This window comes from Diabrotica virgifera, chromosome 7 (assembly GCF_917563875.1).
Source record: "Diabrotica virgifera virgifera chromosome 7, PGI_DIABVI_V3a".
Classification (NCBI taxonomy): domain Eukaryota; kingdom Metazoa; phylum Arthropoda; class Insecta; order Coleoptera; family Chrysomelidae; genus Diabrotica; species Diabrotica virgifera.
In genome coordinates this window covers 165,411,183-165,428,505 of record NC_065449.1, presented here as the reverse complement: position 1 = coordinate 165,428,505, position 17,323 = coordinate 165,411,183, and the positions used below count along the sequence as shown (strand labels likewise).

The window sequence follows — 17,323 nt, the reverse complement described above, 5'->3', positions numbered from 1 at the left end:
TGTAATTATACATTTGGATTAGGTTGAAATACAGTAGAGCGTCGATTATCCGAACTAATTGGGGGACTTAGGTATTCGGAAAACCGATTTCTTCGGATAATCGAACTACAATATATTGATACATATTTAGAGTCATACATATTTATCCACAAGTGAATAAAAGCCATATTTATATACCTACATATTTATTTATATCTTGATAATGACAACTAGCAACTAAACTAAAAAGTGGAGTCTTTGCAACAACATAATTATTTTTGGATACAATATTGAAGAAAATTGAAGATATTTTAAGAGTCAATTACTAACGCTTGCTCGGTATTCGAGTGCGGGACGCGGGAGTCGATAGTTCGAATAAGCGGTCGTTCGGTTGATCGACGTTCGGATAATCGACGCTCTACTGTACATTTATTTTCTCAAGAATGGGGATTTTAGAGAGAAATCCCAAATTAGGTCCGATTTTTATTTTTAAATTATGATTTTTTTGCGTAGATTTGTTTATCTAGTAGGTATGTAATGCTTTGATTTACATACTTAATTTGATTACCAACAAAAGTTCTACCAATCTTCATCTAATATATTGTTTTCTTACTGTTTTGTTATATTTTAATATTTTCTTCCACAAAATTTAAACTACATAATTTAGTTATATTAAAAAAAAACTGTCAAACAGTAAAACGTTCAGTTACCCTATTTTTCCACATGACAAATAATGTGGAATTGGACGAGTGAGTCTAGGTTTCGATTACGAATCAAAGCGCCCCGAAATTCACGGGTTCGATTCCCGATGCAAGTTTTTATTTTTTTATTTTTTATGCATTTTATGATTGTATATTTGAAGTATTTTATGAAGTATATTTGTTATATAATTTTTTTTTCAGAAAATGCGTATTTAAAATTTTTTCCAACAATTATTATCGTTCAGAAATCATTTTTTCTTTGTGGCATTATTCAATGTGTTTGTGTGCGTTTTATTCTTTTATTTTTTTTTTAATTTTTGGTATTGTCTTAAAAATCACATAATGTAGTAGAAGTATAACTTCTTACGTGCGTACAAAGTATACACACATTCTTTTTTTTTTTATTACCTACTCTACATACTTTTTAAATCAAACATTGTATTCTGTTATGTTTACTTAAAAAAGGTATATACTACATTCATCTCGCTAAACTCAATCGTTTTCGAGATTAACGCATTTTAAATCTGCTAGGCAACATAATTATTATTTTTGCATAATATCATTGTAGTTACACCCGAAAATAACTTAAAATCATAAGAATTTACAAAAATGTATCTCAAATTTCTTCAAATGGAATTTTCGACGCAATGACGTAAATGTGAGAACTGGCATAATTATTATGGTTTCAAGTTTATTTTTCGGGTCTAACTACAATGATATTTATGCAAAAATTATGTTGTATCGCAGATTTAAAATGCATTTATCTCGAAAACAGTTGAGTTTAGCGAGATGAATGTACCTAGTATACCTTTTTTAAGTAAAAATATTAAGAGAATAAAAATGTTGATTCAAAAAGTACGTGGAGTGGGAGATAGAAAAATTGAACGTATTAAATGGGCGCAGAAAGATGTATATAGCGACCTCTGCCTAACACAGTGGTTTCCAACCTGTGGGGCGCGCCCCCTAGGGGGGCGCGCGAGTGTTGCAAGGGGGGCGTGCAGATGTTTCTAAAATATCATTTTCGAATACAAACCAAAGATGTCGAATAGGGGTCAGAAAAATGGATGGACCTGCTATCTAATGCTATCTGCATCTATTGGCATAATGGCTATGATGCTTAGTAAATCATATGCTGATCAACTTAAAATCATTCCACTTGCAGGTAATACGAAGAAAGACGAATATCTGAAGATCTATGAGATCAATTAATAGAAAATAAAACTATCTTCATTCTTAAGGATGCACACTTGATAACATACATAAGTTATTGAAGGCAATACTACAGCGAGTGAAGTGAAGTTTTTAATATCATTGATTATTTCATTCATATGAGATTCTGACCAATAGAAATCTAAATTTAAAGCTACAGAAATCTAAATTAAATCGATTATTTTTTGATGACTTTAACTTCCAATCGTATAGTAAGATATTTGATCACGTGTTTAATTCTGTCCAATCAGATTAAAATTATACTGAGAATTATCTACTGTAGAAAATTACCGATAGAATTTTTTTAAGTAGATTGTTTCTGTTTAATGGCAACCAGTTCCTAGTTTTGACAAATGTCACATTTAACAAAATATCCATAATATACGTATTAAGAAATAATCTTACGAATATCACACGACAGTAAGAATAAATAAGAAAATAATGCTTCATTTTTTACTCAAATTTGTTGTCATTGGGCAATCAGGGCTCTCGTGTCTATTGCCAGACAACAAATTTTCGAAAAACTGTCGCATTATTTTCAATTTATTCTCACTCTCTTGTGATATTATACCCGATAATTTTTGATAATTTCCCGTCGTCAAGTATATTACGTCAGATGCCCTTCGTTCCTACGAAAAAATACATTCAGTGACATTAATGACAATTAATGTTTTAAAAATTATAAAAGTGATGACTTTCAATCGTCAAATATTTATAAAAACTTTGTGTTTAACTGTACTAATTTGTACTTACATAAATAAATTACAATAAAATTTTCGTTTTGAACAGTTTTATTCATGAAATAATCGCAACAAATTGCACTAGAACTCTAAAATTAATATAGAATTTTAGAGCTCTTGTGCAATTACTGCTGATAATTTTTGATAATTTTCCGTCGTCAAGTATATTACGTTAGATGCCCTTCGTTGCTACGAGAAAATACATTCAGTGACATTAATGACAATTAATGTTTTAAAAATTATAAAAGTGATGACTTTCAACCGTGAAATATTTATAACAACTGTGTGTTTAATTGAACTAATTTGTATTTACATAAATAAATTACAATAAAATTTTGGTTTTGAACAGTTTTATTCATGAAATAATCGCAACAAATGGCATTCGATCTCTAAAATTAATATATAATTTTTGCCCTCGGGACACTTTGAAATAATTTAAAATTAAATTAAAACTGTCAAAGTGTCACTCGGGAAAAATTCAATAATCTTAGAGCTCTTGTGCAATTACTACTGAAAATTTTTTTAATGAAAGTGACATTCTGTGGGAGAACTGTGTGGGAATATGCACAGATAGAGCTCCATCTATGGCAGGAAAAAATGCCAGTCTACAGGCACGAGTTCGAAAGGTGGCTCCTCGTGCAGTTTGGACGCATAATAGCATGATTCATATGCAATCGCTTGTTTTAAGAGATATGGATGGAGATATACTAACAGTATTTGAAGTTATTATAAGAGATGTAAATTTTATCAAAAATAGCCCATTAAGAGGAAGGCTTTTCGCAAAACTGTGTGATGCAATGGATTCAGAATATAGGTCATTCTATATTATTGTGAGGATCGTTGGCTTTCTCGTGTCAAAGTACTTCAAAGGGTGTCTGAGCTAAAAGAAGCGATCGCCATATTTCTTACTGATAATATTAGAGAATAAGCAAACTTGTTTTATGACACGAAATTCCTTGTAAAACTTGCGTATTTAGTATTAATTAATTCTTCAAATAGGCAGTATTTTAAATAAATCAATGCAAGGGCCTCAAATGCATGCATTTACGCAGAAAGACAAGATTACTGCATTTATGAAAAAATTAGAACTGTGACTGTGAATACTAAGTCTGAAAAATTTTGACACGTATCCCACTTTTAAAATTACCTCATTCATTCGATAAGATGCATCTTCACAAAAAATCCATTAGTCCAGGAAATACACAACATCTGCAACCAACTATATTCCAATAACATAACAGTCACAATGATTTGGACTCCATCCCATGTTGGTATATTGGGAAACCAAAAAAGCAGACCAGGCCGCTAAGGCAGCATGTTCTTCTGACACAGCCTTCAACCAGGTCCAAACCTACACGGACCTTAAAATATTGTTTAAACAAAATATTCTCAGCTCATGGGCAGAGCAATGGAATAGAACAAAAACTAAACTGCACGAAATTCAACCTAACTTATCTCGGCCCAATATGTCATCCATGAACAAGAAAGAAAAATCAGTTATTAGCCGACTACGAATAGGGCATATACGTCTCACACACGGATACCTTATGGCGTCAGAAAACCCTCCAGTATGCCATCTCTGCAATACTCTCCTTTCTATTAAACATGTAGTAATAGACTGCTGTCAGTATGATTTCTCTAGAAACAAGTTCAAGTTAAAAGGGAATTTAAAAGACATCCTCAGTGTTCCAAATGGTTTTGACTGTGTTCTAAAATTCCTAAAAGAAACAGGTTTATTCCATCTAATCTAACCAGTGCACAGTGTTTAATCTGTAAGTTTTATTGTTTACCTTCACTAATAAGAACTGATCTTACCAAATGTATATTTTTTATTTATAATGTATGTATAATGTATGTATATGTATAATTTGTTCCCGTGTCAATGACCAGTAGCTGTCGGGACACGTTAATTACAAATAAAAAAAAATTACCTGTCTTGCTGATGAAATAGAAGAAAGTAAAGTTTTTTAGAAACTTATCTAGTGATAGCAAATTTTCAAGATTGAGTTGAGAATTTGTAAAATTAGATTATTAAAAAATTAAGGGGGCGCAAAAATTTTATTTTTTTAAAGGGGGGCGCAGGTACAAAAAGGTTGGAAACCACTGGCCTAACACATCATTTTTCGTGGCAAATTTAGATTTCTCATCCCAAAAAACCCCCGCTTACCAAATTCTGTGTTGTTATCCCATGTCTGTCAGGTAATATTCAAGAATAAATAAAATAAATCCGCAAACATGCATCAGAAGGTCCAGAGAGACCCACTCACAACTATCCCCTTAGAAACGTGGAGCATAATCTTTATCTGCCAACCCCACGGTCTGAGCTGGTTAAGTGCTCTATACTAGGCAATTCGAGAAAAATGTACAATCACCTGCCATCTAACATCAAATCTATTGCAGCATTTCCCGCTTTTCGCAAGGCCTTGAGAGCTTATTTGCTGGAGAGAGCTTTTTATACAGTGAATGACTTTTTTATAAACGATTTGAATTCAGCAAATTGACTTGCAGTATTATTACTTTCGAGTACTTTTATACATATTTGCAGCGGCATAGAACTTTTGATTTACTTTCCCTTTCCCTTTTCCTCGTTCGCCTTCTTTTTGCTCTGACGTTGTATACATATTGTTTGCAAAATTTTTAATTTTTTAATGTGTACTTAATAACTATAAAATTATATTAAGTAGTATAACTCACGCCATTTACTTGGTGTCTGTTTCTGTTTTGTTTGTAGTTTTTTATTAGTTTTTGTTTTTTATTGTATTTTTTTATTTTGTATAAGCTTTGTCCACAAATTCGTAAAATTTTTTGACAATAAAGCATACCTTACTTATTTTACCTTACTTCATTATTTATTACTTGCTGTTGATTGGCACATTAACAAATCCTCAAAAACTACCCCATCATCCCCTAGTGAAAAACTCACCCCGAAAAATTTATGAAACGAAAAAATTTGACAGCAGGGAATTAATTGCTAATTTTTTGCTAATTTATTAAGGAAAGAAAAAGATTATTGCTGTAGCCGTTTTCGAGAAACAATAGGTGCTGCTAACTTTACGGTAAAGCTAGCAGCACCCAAGCTATATCTCGGCAAAGAAAATGGGTACAGGGCCCATTTTGGTCGCATATTTTATTGCTAATTAATTGCTGTTGATTAGCACATTGACCAATCCCCAAAAACTACCCCATCCTCCCCTATCGAAAAGCTCATCCCGAAAAATAAATGGTGAAGCTAGAAAATTCAATCGCAGAGAGTGAATTGCTAATTTATTACTAATTTAGTACGGAAAGAAAAAATTTATTGATATAGCCGTTTCCGAGAAACAATGGGTGCTGCTAACTTTACGGTAAAGCTAGCAGCATACAAGCTATATCTAGACAAGGAAAAGGTGTACGCATCTTGAAGGCAATCGCAGGGAATTAACTCCTATTATGGTCAGCTTCAGCTGCCATTCATTTTGTGTTGTTAAAACAAAATAGACAAAGGACTTACCTGATTTAAATATTTTCCCGCGTAATAGGTTGTATAGCTTTTTGCCTTTTTCAATAGAGCTGCTATGGTGTATGACTCATGATTCTTTTGCCACGCTTGACTCGAACAATTTCCAGATATCGAATTGTTGACGACACCTGTATTCTCTAAGTACTTTCCAGTAAGAATAGTGCTTCTACTTGGGCAACAAATTGGCGAATTTACGTACTAAAACAATAACTGTAATATTTAACCAAATCCAGTTTTAAATATAAATTAAATTATACCAGGGCATTTAGCAAAAAATAAATCGATTTTTAAATACAATACCTAGAGATTTGCAGCTTTTTGCATTGTGTTCAGGATGACGCGACATCAGGAAAGAAGTCTACAATATAAAAATGAGTGGAAATGGATAATAAGTATTGCATTTTAAAGTACATTACATGCATCCAAATGTACATAAACATGTCAAAATCAGTATAATAAAGGTCAGATATTGTTATTCAGGGTTTTTTTGGTGACTGAATACGAATACGTAATCAGAATCGACCCCAAAAGCACCTGGTAACCAGAGTTTCTGCTAATATACGTCATCTGAAGTTTCAAAGGTTTTCGGAACTCAATTAAATCAAACAGATTACTTAGAGGTTTTTGACTACAGGAGCACCTGGTGCACAGGGTCACTGCTGAGGCACGTAATCTTCTGGAGTTTTGAGGGATTTCGGCACAAAATTGATAAAAACCAATTACTCGGAGGGTTTTTTGGGTAGCTTAACACGAATATTCAAATGGGAGTTCAAAGGAGTAGTGATGCGCAATACAAGGTGTCGCTTTCTGATAAGTGATAACACCTCTAGCCACTCCTACTCAATTCCTATCCTCACCTCCAAGAAGTGTGACTTAATCACACGGGTGGACCCTGGTAAACCTGAGCAACCCTACCGGAGATTGGGTAACCAACCCCAGTGGAAAGTAGGGTCAGGCAGGCCCGATGAGGAAGGGAGAAACGGCCCTCCGAAAAGGGTGTTAGGCGTAGGGCTAACAACCCTATCCTATAAAACACATATGTTACGAACGTTCAAGGAAAGAAAACCAGACTGATCAAAAGACGACGACTGCGCGAGAAAAAGGTACACGATTTAAGAATTGCGACATGGAACATCCGATCCCTATACAGACCGGGAGCCCTCCAAAACCTGCTCGGCGAACTGAATAGATATAACAGCTCTGCAGGAAATGAGATGGACCGGGATTGGCACCATTGACAAAAGACACCACATTATATTCTATAGTTGCGACGCTAAAGACCACGCACTAGGTACTGGCTTTATTGTAAATAAAAAGGTTAAACACCTCGTAAGAGACTTTCGTGCTATGAACCCTAGAATGTGCATCCTGAGACTAAGGGGAACTTTTCTTAACTATAGCATTTTAAATGTGCATGCCCCTCCAGAGGAAAAAGAAGACGATGTCAAAGAAAAATTCTATGAAGAACTAGAAGCTGCATACCATTCATGCCCAAAGAATGACATCAAAATTATTTATGGTGATCTCAACGCAAAAATAGGAAAAGAGTAACAATACCTACCAACGATAGGTAAGCACAGCCTCCATGAAGTATCCAATGACAATGGCATCAGACCAATAAATCTAGCAACTTTCCTTAACATGGTCATTGCCAGCACATGCTTCCAGCGAAAAAATATTCATAAGGGAACGTGAAGATCTCCAGATGGGGTTACAGTAAACATGATCGATCATGTTATTATTGACTCTAGAGATCACTCAGACCTAATAAACGTATGCAGCAGACGAGGGGTAAATGCCGACTCAGATCACTACCTAGTGGAAAGTAGAATAAGAGCCAAAATCTCAAACATAAAAAAAGAAAAGGGATCCAAAATTGAAAAATATGAAATAAAAAACTTAGCAGACAACAGCAAAAAGACCAAATACAAAGAATATATAAAAGGAAGGCTAGAAAACAGACAAAAGCACGAGGATATAAACGGACAATGGGAAGAGTGTAAAAACATCATACAAGACTCTGCCAAAGAGACCTTGGGTCTACAAAAAAAGTCAAATCAACTGACGGGAAGTGGTTCGATGAAGAGTGTCGTAACATAACAAAGAGGAAAAATAATGCATATCAACGATTACAACAACGACATAGAACGAGACAGGCAGAGGAGGAATATAGAATGCTAAGGAGGGAAGAAAAGAAAATACATCCCAGAAAAAAAAATAGAACACATAGAAGACGAACTCCAAGAAATTGAAGAATTAAATAAACCAACAGAAACCAGAAAATTCTACCAAAAACTTAACAAAAGCAGAAAAGAATTTAAACCAAGAACAATGATGTGCAGAGACAAAGAAGGAGATATAGTAACTCAACAGAGTGAAATACTACAAAGATGGACTGAATTCTTCAAAGAAAAGTTTGAACAAAACGAAGATCCACTATACGATGGAATTATACTGGATCAAACGGATACCAGAGAAACAACCCCTCTTCAGTAGCTGAAATGCAAGAAGCAGTTACCAGACTGAAAAACAACAAGTCACCTGGATTAGACAATATTAGCGCAGAATTAATAAAAGAAGGCGGAGACTCCCTATTGAATGCGATACACGAAATAATAGTGAATATATGGAATAATAAACAACTGCCACAAGACTGGAATACCGGAGTAATTATTCCACTACACAAAAAGGGAGATCATCTTGAATGTAAAAATTACCGAGCAATAACGCTACTGACTGTGGCATATAAAATACTGTCAAATATTGTCTATGAGCGATTGATACCATATGCTTAACAAATAGTTGGGGGATATCAATGTGGTTTCTGCAGGTAGAAGTCCACAATAGATCAGATCTTGGTCTTGAGGCAAATCTTGGAAAAGAGTAGTGAATTTAATATAGACACACATCATCTCCTCATCGTAAAAATTTTCATGACAATAGGAGCATAATTCTATTCTGTTCTATCCAGGAAATTCTCAACATACGTCTTATAGCGCCACATTTCAAATGCATCGAGTTTCTTTAGTGATTAGTGGTTCTGCTTAGTGGATTGGCTGGTGTATATTACTAAAGATCTTTTTGTACTCATTTGTTAGGTTATTTATTTGTATAAGTTAAGGTGGTGGTATGTGGCAGGAAGCCAATATGTTAGGGTTGGTTTAATAAACACCAACAATCATTCTCATTGTGTTATTTAGTTGAGTAATGACAGATACAACATACTTACTTTTGGAGTTATTTGCGAAAAACCGTCTAAAAATGTAGTTATTTTGTTGAAAAATGAACACATTCACTCGTAAATAACTCAAAAAGTGTTGACTTGACGAAAAAGCTCTATAGAACAAAAGTTACTTAAGATTAGTCAGTTTATCCATTTCCGGACTTATTTTGTACATATATTTTTTCACCCTCAAGAGGGGGTGAGAGTCACACTCAGGGCAAAAGCACACATCGGCACAATATCACTTTTTTCTTTGACATGTGAGCTATGCGTATGCCAAATTTCATGTCAATGCAAGGGGTTCTTTAAAATTTAATTGAAATTAAAACAGTGATATTGTGCCGATGTGTGCGTTTGCCCTGGGTGTGACTTTCACCCCCTCTTGAGGGTAAAAAATATATGTCCAAAGTAAGTGCGGAAATGAATAAACTGACTAATTTTAAGTAACTTTTGTTCTATCGAGCTTTTTCGCCAAGTCAACACTTTAAGAGTTATTTGCGAGTGAATATATTTATTTTTCAACAAAATAACTACATTTTTAGACGGTTTTTCGTAAATAACTCAAAAAGTAAGTATTTTGTCGAAAAAAACGTTGTTAGAAAAAATATAGCCTGTAAAACAGTAAAAAAAATGGTTTACGCGTGAAGTCTCTGGACTTCACGCATAGAACTTTAGAACTTCATAGAACTTCAAGACCTCGTAGAACCAGAGTTATAGCCAATGAAAAATAGGTGCATATTCGCCAAATTTCAAATAGAATATTTCGACCTGAAATATCCAAAAAATTAAGCACTTTTTGGGGAAAATCATTTATAACTTTTTTAAAGTGTCAAAAAAGGTTTATTTTTAATTTTATAAAAAGTTTCTAGCATCAAATTTAAGCAAATTACGCTCAAAATAAAGTTCGTCCCTTTTGTTTTGGCAAAAAAAATCGGGAAGAACACCCCCTAATTAGCAACTTAAATGAAATTAATCGTTACTGCTCCACAAATTATTTTGCTTATGTTGTGTTACTAATGATCTATAAGTTTCATCGATTCAAAGTGCTTATTTTTGAAAATATTTGGTTTTAAAGTAAAATTTTTAAAAATTTTAATTTTGAAAAATATGCTTACTTTCGAAATAACTTCAAAATTGTTAGAGATACCAAAAATCTCTAAAAACAAAAAAAAGTCAGCATTGCTTTTCTGAATATCCTGTATTTTTTGTTTTTCTGTAAGACAAAAATTGATTAAGATTTGGTGTTTCTGAATTTACATACATTCGTGATCAGTGACTCGTTTAACCCCTTTTAACTACACCCTTTCAAAAATAAGGACGTTGAACCGATGAAACCTACAGATCATATAAACAATACATACGCGAGTCAAGAAACTTGTGAAGTAGTAACGATTAACTTCATTTGAGATACTAATTAGGCGGTGATTTCCCGATTTTGTTACCAAAAAAAAGGACTAGCTTTATTCTGAGCGTAACTTGTTTAATTTTGACGCTAGAAATTTTTTTATAAAAGAAAAATGAAAATACTTTAAATAAGTTGTAATGAGTTTTCCCCGAAATGTGCTTCATATTTGGTTATTTCACGTTAAAGTATTCCATTTGGAATTTGACGAATATGAACCTATTTTTCATTAGATATAACTACTAGGTATAGAGATGTGGTATAGTCCGTTCGCTAAACTCAGACACAATTAGCTAGTAATTTTAGAAAATAATTTTGCCAATTTGATAAAATTGGCAAAAAAATAATTACTAAATAGTTAATAATTACTAAATAGTTAGTAATTTTGCAAATTTTGGCAAAATTGGCCAAAATCAAAAAAATTACCCACTAAAATCACTAGCCAGTTGTGTCTGAGTTTAGCGAACAGACTATATATAAACCATTCTTTAAAATTTTTTACAGGCTATATGTTTGCTGAGAATATTTTTTTCGACAAAATACTTACTTTTTGAGTTATTTGTGAAGAATCGTCTAAAAGCTTGGTTGTTTTGTTGAAAAAATGAACATATTCACTGGAAAATAACTAGAAAAGTATTGACTTAATGAAAAAACTCTATACAGGGTGAGTCATGACGAACTGTACATACTCCTACCTCGTATAGAGGCCCCTATCGGGAATAACAAATGACCATTAAAAAGTATCTGCTCCCATTGTTTAATAATATACAGGGCGAGTTTCGCATTTTGACAGAAATTTGTATTCGTCATAATTTTTGAACGGCCAGATCGATGTGTCTCTTATTTTGGTCAATCGTTACACTATTACCACCTAATCAACTGATTTATTCAAACTAGAAAAAAATCAGGTCCGGCTTTAAAAAATTAGTTCGTTTAAGTCTTAGAAAAAAATTCACCCTGTATACGCTTTTTGCAAACTCTAATATTAATTTTACAAATTATACAAATAGGCAATTAAAACGACATATTTATTTTTTTCCCCACACAATTACGTAATTTTTTATAAAAAAATCAAATTTGACTATGAATTAAAAATTTGTAAAGTGAACCATAGATTTAAAAAAAAACTTTTATTGCAAAAATTAATTTTTTTAAACAAATATTTGAATTATGTTACCCCAATCAACTGATTTATTCAAAATAGAAAAAAATCAGGTCCGGCTTTAAAAATATATATGTTCGTTTGGGTCTTGGAAAAAATTTCACCCTGTATACGCTTTTTGAAAACTCTAATATGAATTTTACAAATTAGACAAATAGGCAATTAAAATGGCATATTAATTTTTTTTCCCAAACGATTACTTAATTATTTATTAAAAAATCAAATTTGTCAAAATCGCAATTTTACCATAAAAATAAAAAAAATTAAACAACGTTTTTCTTAAAAGTAAAAGTTTCACCATTTTTTTTTTCTATAACACGTCTAGATCTAAAACTCCCCATAACACTTCTCTTTGGACTCTATAGTTTAACATAGATGAGATCAAATAGATAAATTTTAAATTTTTTCACTTAATTTTTTCGATTTAACTTTGCAATTCAAGAATCTGCACCTTTTATTTTTGAAAATTCATAACTTTTACGAGAAGAAGACTGAAAGTCTACAACAATTGTCATAGTCTTCACAATGGTAAGAGATATGTGCTGTAAAAATTAAAAAAAAAATAAATGGAACGTTGTAGCGAGTTAAACCGTGATTTCATCTTTTTTTTTTTTCATTTTTAGGTTAAAATTCCGATTTTGACAAATTTGATTTTGTAATAAAAAATTAAGTAATCGTGTGGGGAAAAAAATAAATATGCCATTTTAATTGCCTATTTGTCTAATTTGTAAAATTCATATTAGAGTTTTCAAAAAGCGTATACAGGGTGAAAATTTTTCTAAGACCAAAACGAAATAATTTTTTAAATCCGGGCCTGATTTTTTTCTAGTTTGAATAAATCAGTTGATTGGGTGGTAAAATAAATTAAATATTTGTTCAAAAAAATTAATTTTTGTAATAAAAGTAATTTTTTTTAAATCTATGGTTCACTCTACCAAACTTTTAATTATTATTCATGGTCAAATTTAATTTTTTATAAAAAATTAAGTAATCATGTGGGAAAAAAATAAATATGCCATTTTAATTGCCTATTTGTCTAATTTGTAAAATTCATATTAGACTTTTCAAAAAGCGTATGCAGGGTGAAATTTTTTCTAAGACCCAAACGAATTCATTTTTTAAAGCCGGACCTGATTTTTTTCTACTTTGAATAAATCAGTTGATTGGGTAGTAACATAAATCAAATATTTGTTAAAAAAAATTAATTTTTGTAATAAAAGTTAATTTTTTTCAATCTATGGTTTACTTTACCAAACTTTTAATTCATAGTCAAATTTGATTTTTTTATAAAAAATTAACTAATCGTGTGAAGAAAAAAATAAATATGCCATTTTAATTGCCTATTTGTATAATTTGTAAAATTCATATTAGAGTTTTCAAAAAGCTTATACAGGGTGAAATTTTTTTTAAGAACCAAACGAACTAATTTTTTAAAGCCGGACCTGATTTTTTCCTAGTTTGAATAAAGCAGTTGATTAGGTGGTAATAGTGTAACGATTGACCAAAATAACAGACACATCGACCTGACCGTTCAAAAATTATGACGAATATATAAATTTCTGTCAAAATGAGAAACTCGCCCTGTATATTATTAAACAAGGGGAGCAGACACTTTTTAATGGTAATTTGTTATTGCCCATAGGAGCCTCTATACGAGGTAGGAGTATGTACAGTTCCTCATGACTCACCCTGTATGGAACAAAAGTTACTTAAAATTAGTCAGTTTATCCATTTCCGGACTTACTTTGGACGTATATTTTTTCACCTCCAAGAGGGGGTTAAAACCGCCCCCAGGGCAAAAACACACATCAGCACAATATCACTTTTTTTCTTTGACTTGTTAGCTATGTGTGTGCCAAATTTCATGTCAATCCAAGCGGTTCTTTAAAATTTAGAGGTTTTGCAATATTTTACCCTTAAAGAACGTACTAATAGGTACGTCAATTAATTATACAAGGGAAAATTCAGGGCAAGAGAAGTGTAGGAAGGAGAAGAATCTCATGGTTGCGTAACTTGAGTGAATGGTACGGATGCATTTCTACCGAACTATTTAGAGCAGCAGCATCTAAGATCAGAAGAAGATCTCGCATCTCCGTCGCGGAGATGGCACGTAAAAAAGAAGAAGGACTATTTAGCCATGCTCAAGTACAATACTCTCCTGATAAATAAACATGATACAAAGCAGACGAGCACATACTAGAAGCAGGCGCTCCCCTGATGGTACCGCATAGTTTTTGAACGATGTTGATTCTAGTTTTTAATCTTTTTTTGAAGTTTTTTAGATGTTTTCTAAAAGATAAAGTCTATCAAGTGACACTTCCAGGTATCTGGTTGTAGGTGAGTTTGGTGTTTTCGACTTTTATATTCTCGCTCTCGTTTCTCAAAATAAATAAAGTTTATTTATTTAGATTAAAGGAAGGCACTTCTGTTTGTTTGCATTTGGCTGAAAATGCAAATTTTCTCCATTTTCGAAAATGCTCTCCCATCTCTTCCCAAGTTTTCTGTTAAGTTTTTATCTGACTCTTCCCCAGGCTGACACCTTTTTGCAAGCACCCGGTCGTCTTCATAGCAAAATTTTCTTGATCTTATTTGTGGAAGGTATGTAATGTACAATATAAGAGGAGTGGAGAAGAACTAATCGTTATGGTAGCCCGTTCTTTAGTTTCCTGGTGGAGTAGATAACGGATTCCTTGACGACCTGTAAAATTCTATCACCAAAGATATTGTCTATCAGTTGGACTGCAAGTTTGCATGGGATTTTAGTAAAAAACTTGTTTATCGTGCCATCTCTCCAAACGGTACATATCATATTATTATATGCTGCTTATAAAGCAAAAAATGCAGCTGAGGTTTTGAGTGTTATTTGATATCCTGCGTGAGTGAGATATGGGGGTGAGTAATAGGATTTGGTCTGTCCAGCTTCTTTTGGGTCTAAACCTAGCTTGTTCAACAGGAATCATCTCGGAGAGTCGCGTGATGATTCTGTTATAGATTAGCCGTTCTGATAACTGTTAAACCCATACAATAAGTTAATGACCTGACTATTTTTTTGCGATTTAATGAACACTGCTCCTACAGCCCATTCAACATATAACTGTTTATTAGGTCACTCGTTTAACACTTTCAGCTCCGGGCCAATATAAATTATTTGTCTCATGTGCCACTTTTATGCAGTCATTGGAAAATTGTTGAAACGTGAACACGATAGTCGTGTCGGCGGCACCTGATTGAAAACAGTGTGAACACGCGAGTCGTATCGCCGGACTTAAAATTTTTTAACGTTTTTAACTAGTTTTTAACGTTTCGAAATAGAAATTTAAAATAATTAAAGATTCAAAAATATCGTGCTTTCTAAGCTCCCATGTAACTACTATACAATTAACTGTCATAACTATGAGCACAAAATTTTGTCTCTCAGTTTTGCCAAAATACTCACAGCGTTTTGGAAAAATTTTCCGTTATTGGCTATCAACTCAATAGTTCTCGTCATTGGAACCTACAAGAAAGAAAACAATAATAGCAAGACACCTAGGATAGTGCTAAGAACGTACCATTCCATCTAGTAATAAATCTTGATCGTCTGTTATGATCAGGATAAAGTTAGGTTCTGCTTTAAGAACTCCATACATACTAGTAGAGAGTACCAGTAAGAGTTGCAAAATGTTATTCATATTTTCCTGAAATGACAAAACGTTATGAAGGTATTAATAAAAAAATATGAATAAATATTTTAAGAAACGCTTTTCTTTAGTTACGAGTGACTAATATTAAAAATACTATAAAAAAATCAACTAAACAGCAAAAAATAAAAAAAAAATAAAATCAAACTCGGAGGATTATTCAAAAAAAAACTATTAGACAGATTAAATATACAAAAATCTCACACATTCGTTAAAAATTGAAAAAATCTAACACATTCGTTAAAGAAAAGCGTGGGGCGAGAACCGTTTATTCGATGAAGACGTGCCCCACGCTTTTCTTTAACGAATGTGTTAGATTTTTTCAATTTTTTTAACGAATGTGTGAGATTTTTGTATATTTAATCTGTCTAATAGTTTTTTTTGAATAATCCTCCGAGTTTGATTTTTTTATTTTTTGCTTTTTAGTTCATTTTTTTATATTTTTAATTTTAGCGTTTCTTAAATATTTTTCTCATAGCTTTTATTTTTTACGTTTTAGTCTTACATTTTTCAAACATTAAAATATATCGTCATGTTTATTGAAATAGGTATGTATAAAACATGTGATGTACAAACATGAAAAGTAGTCGGAATCGGCAACAAATTTGAAACTTTATTCTTTATATGTTTATTTATGAAGCATAACGTAAAAAATTAACGTAAAAAGTGAAATTATGTATAGTCCATATAAGTAGCTACAATCTCTAAAAGTTTCAAGATTCTTCATTGTAAAAAACAAGAGAATTTAATTATTTTCCATTAAAATCGTTTTTTGAAGTTATACTTCTTTACCGGCGACTACTACTACATTGTTTGATTTGCTTGTCTTGATAATGTTAAGAAGAAATGCGTACAATGTGCTTCCCCGTTTAGGATTTTGTCCTCTTCAGGGTTTGAGGTGAATGTATTGTGTTGGCAGCAAAAGCAAACAGTCCGAAAAACACACTGGGGTGAGCGCCGTGTCCTGGTGTTCTTGGATCCTGGGTTATGCCGGACGGTGGTGTCCAGAAGGCTAAGAAGTCAACAGAGAAGAAAGTTTGATGGATTGTTGTTGGTTACATAGACATTTACGTGTACTGTCCGTGCTTTGCTCTCGACCAATCTCCCTAGAAACCATTGTACAACGACAGGCGAACCTGCGTCCCTCGTCGGCGGTCAGGAGGTGGCTTTGAGTGCATCTTACCGGCGATATGAGGGTGAATTTTTATATGTTAAAACCTATGATCCCGGCGCATGCGCATTATAACTTTGTTCTGATTGGATGTTCAAATGACATGTCAAAAATTATTCAATATGGCGGCTGTGGCACAGCTGTAGTTAGATTATTTATGGTTATTGCGTTTTAAAATTTGTGTGAAATGAAACAACAAACAAAAGTTAGTTAATAGTTATACTACCTTTTAAAATAGTTTTCATATACCTATATTTTTGGACTTTTGGACTATTTTGGACAAGGAAAACTCATTCTAATTTGGTAAGTAGTTTTTATTATAATCATATTGTAATTATACATTTGGATTAAATTGAAATACAGTAGAGCGTCGATGATCCGAACTAATTGGGGGACATAGGTGTTCGGAAAACCGATTTGTTCGGATAATCGAACTGAAATATATTGATACATATTTATAGTCATACATATTTATCCACAAGTGAATAAAAGCCATATTTATATACCTACATATTTATTTATATCTTGATAATGACAACTAGCAACTAAACAAAAAA

At 32.6% G+C, this 17,323-nt stretch overlaps 1 protein-coding gene across 1 annotated transcript in view; it reads right to left on the bottom strand.

Moving 5' to 3' along the window:
- Positions 1-17,323, bottom strand: part of LOC114333312 (N-acetylglucosamine-6-sulfatase-like) — a 120,580-nt gene that overhangs the window by 89,433 nt on the left and 13,824 nt on the right. Inside the window, exons 2-4 of the mRNA XM_050656270.1 lie at positions 15,467-15,592; positions 15,352-15,411; positions 6,120-6,326 (exon numbers count right to left, since the gene is read on the bottom strand). Of these exons, the coding sequence (XP_050512227.1) occupies positions 6,120-6,326; positions 15,352-15,411; positions 15,467-15,586 (387 nt within the window). The 5' untranslated portion in view covers positions 15,587-15,592. The remainder of the gene's footprint in view (positions 1-6,119; positions 6,327-15,351; positions 15,412-15,466; positions 15,593-17,323) is intronic.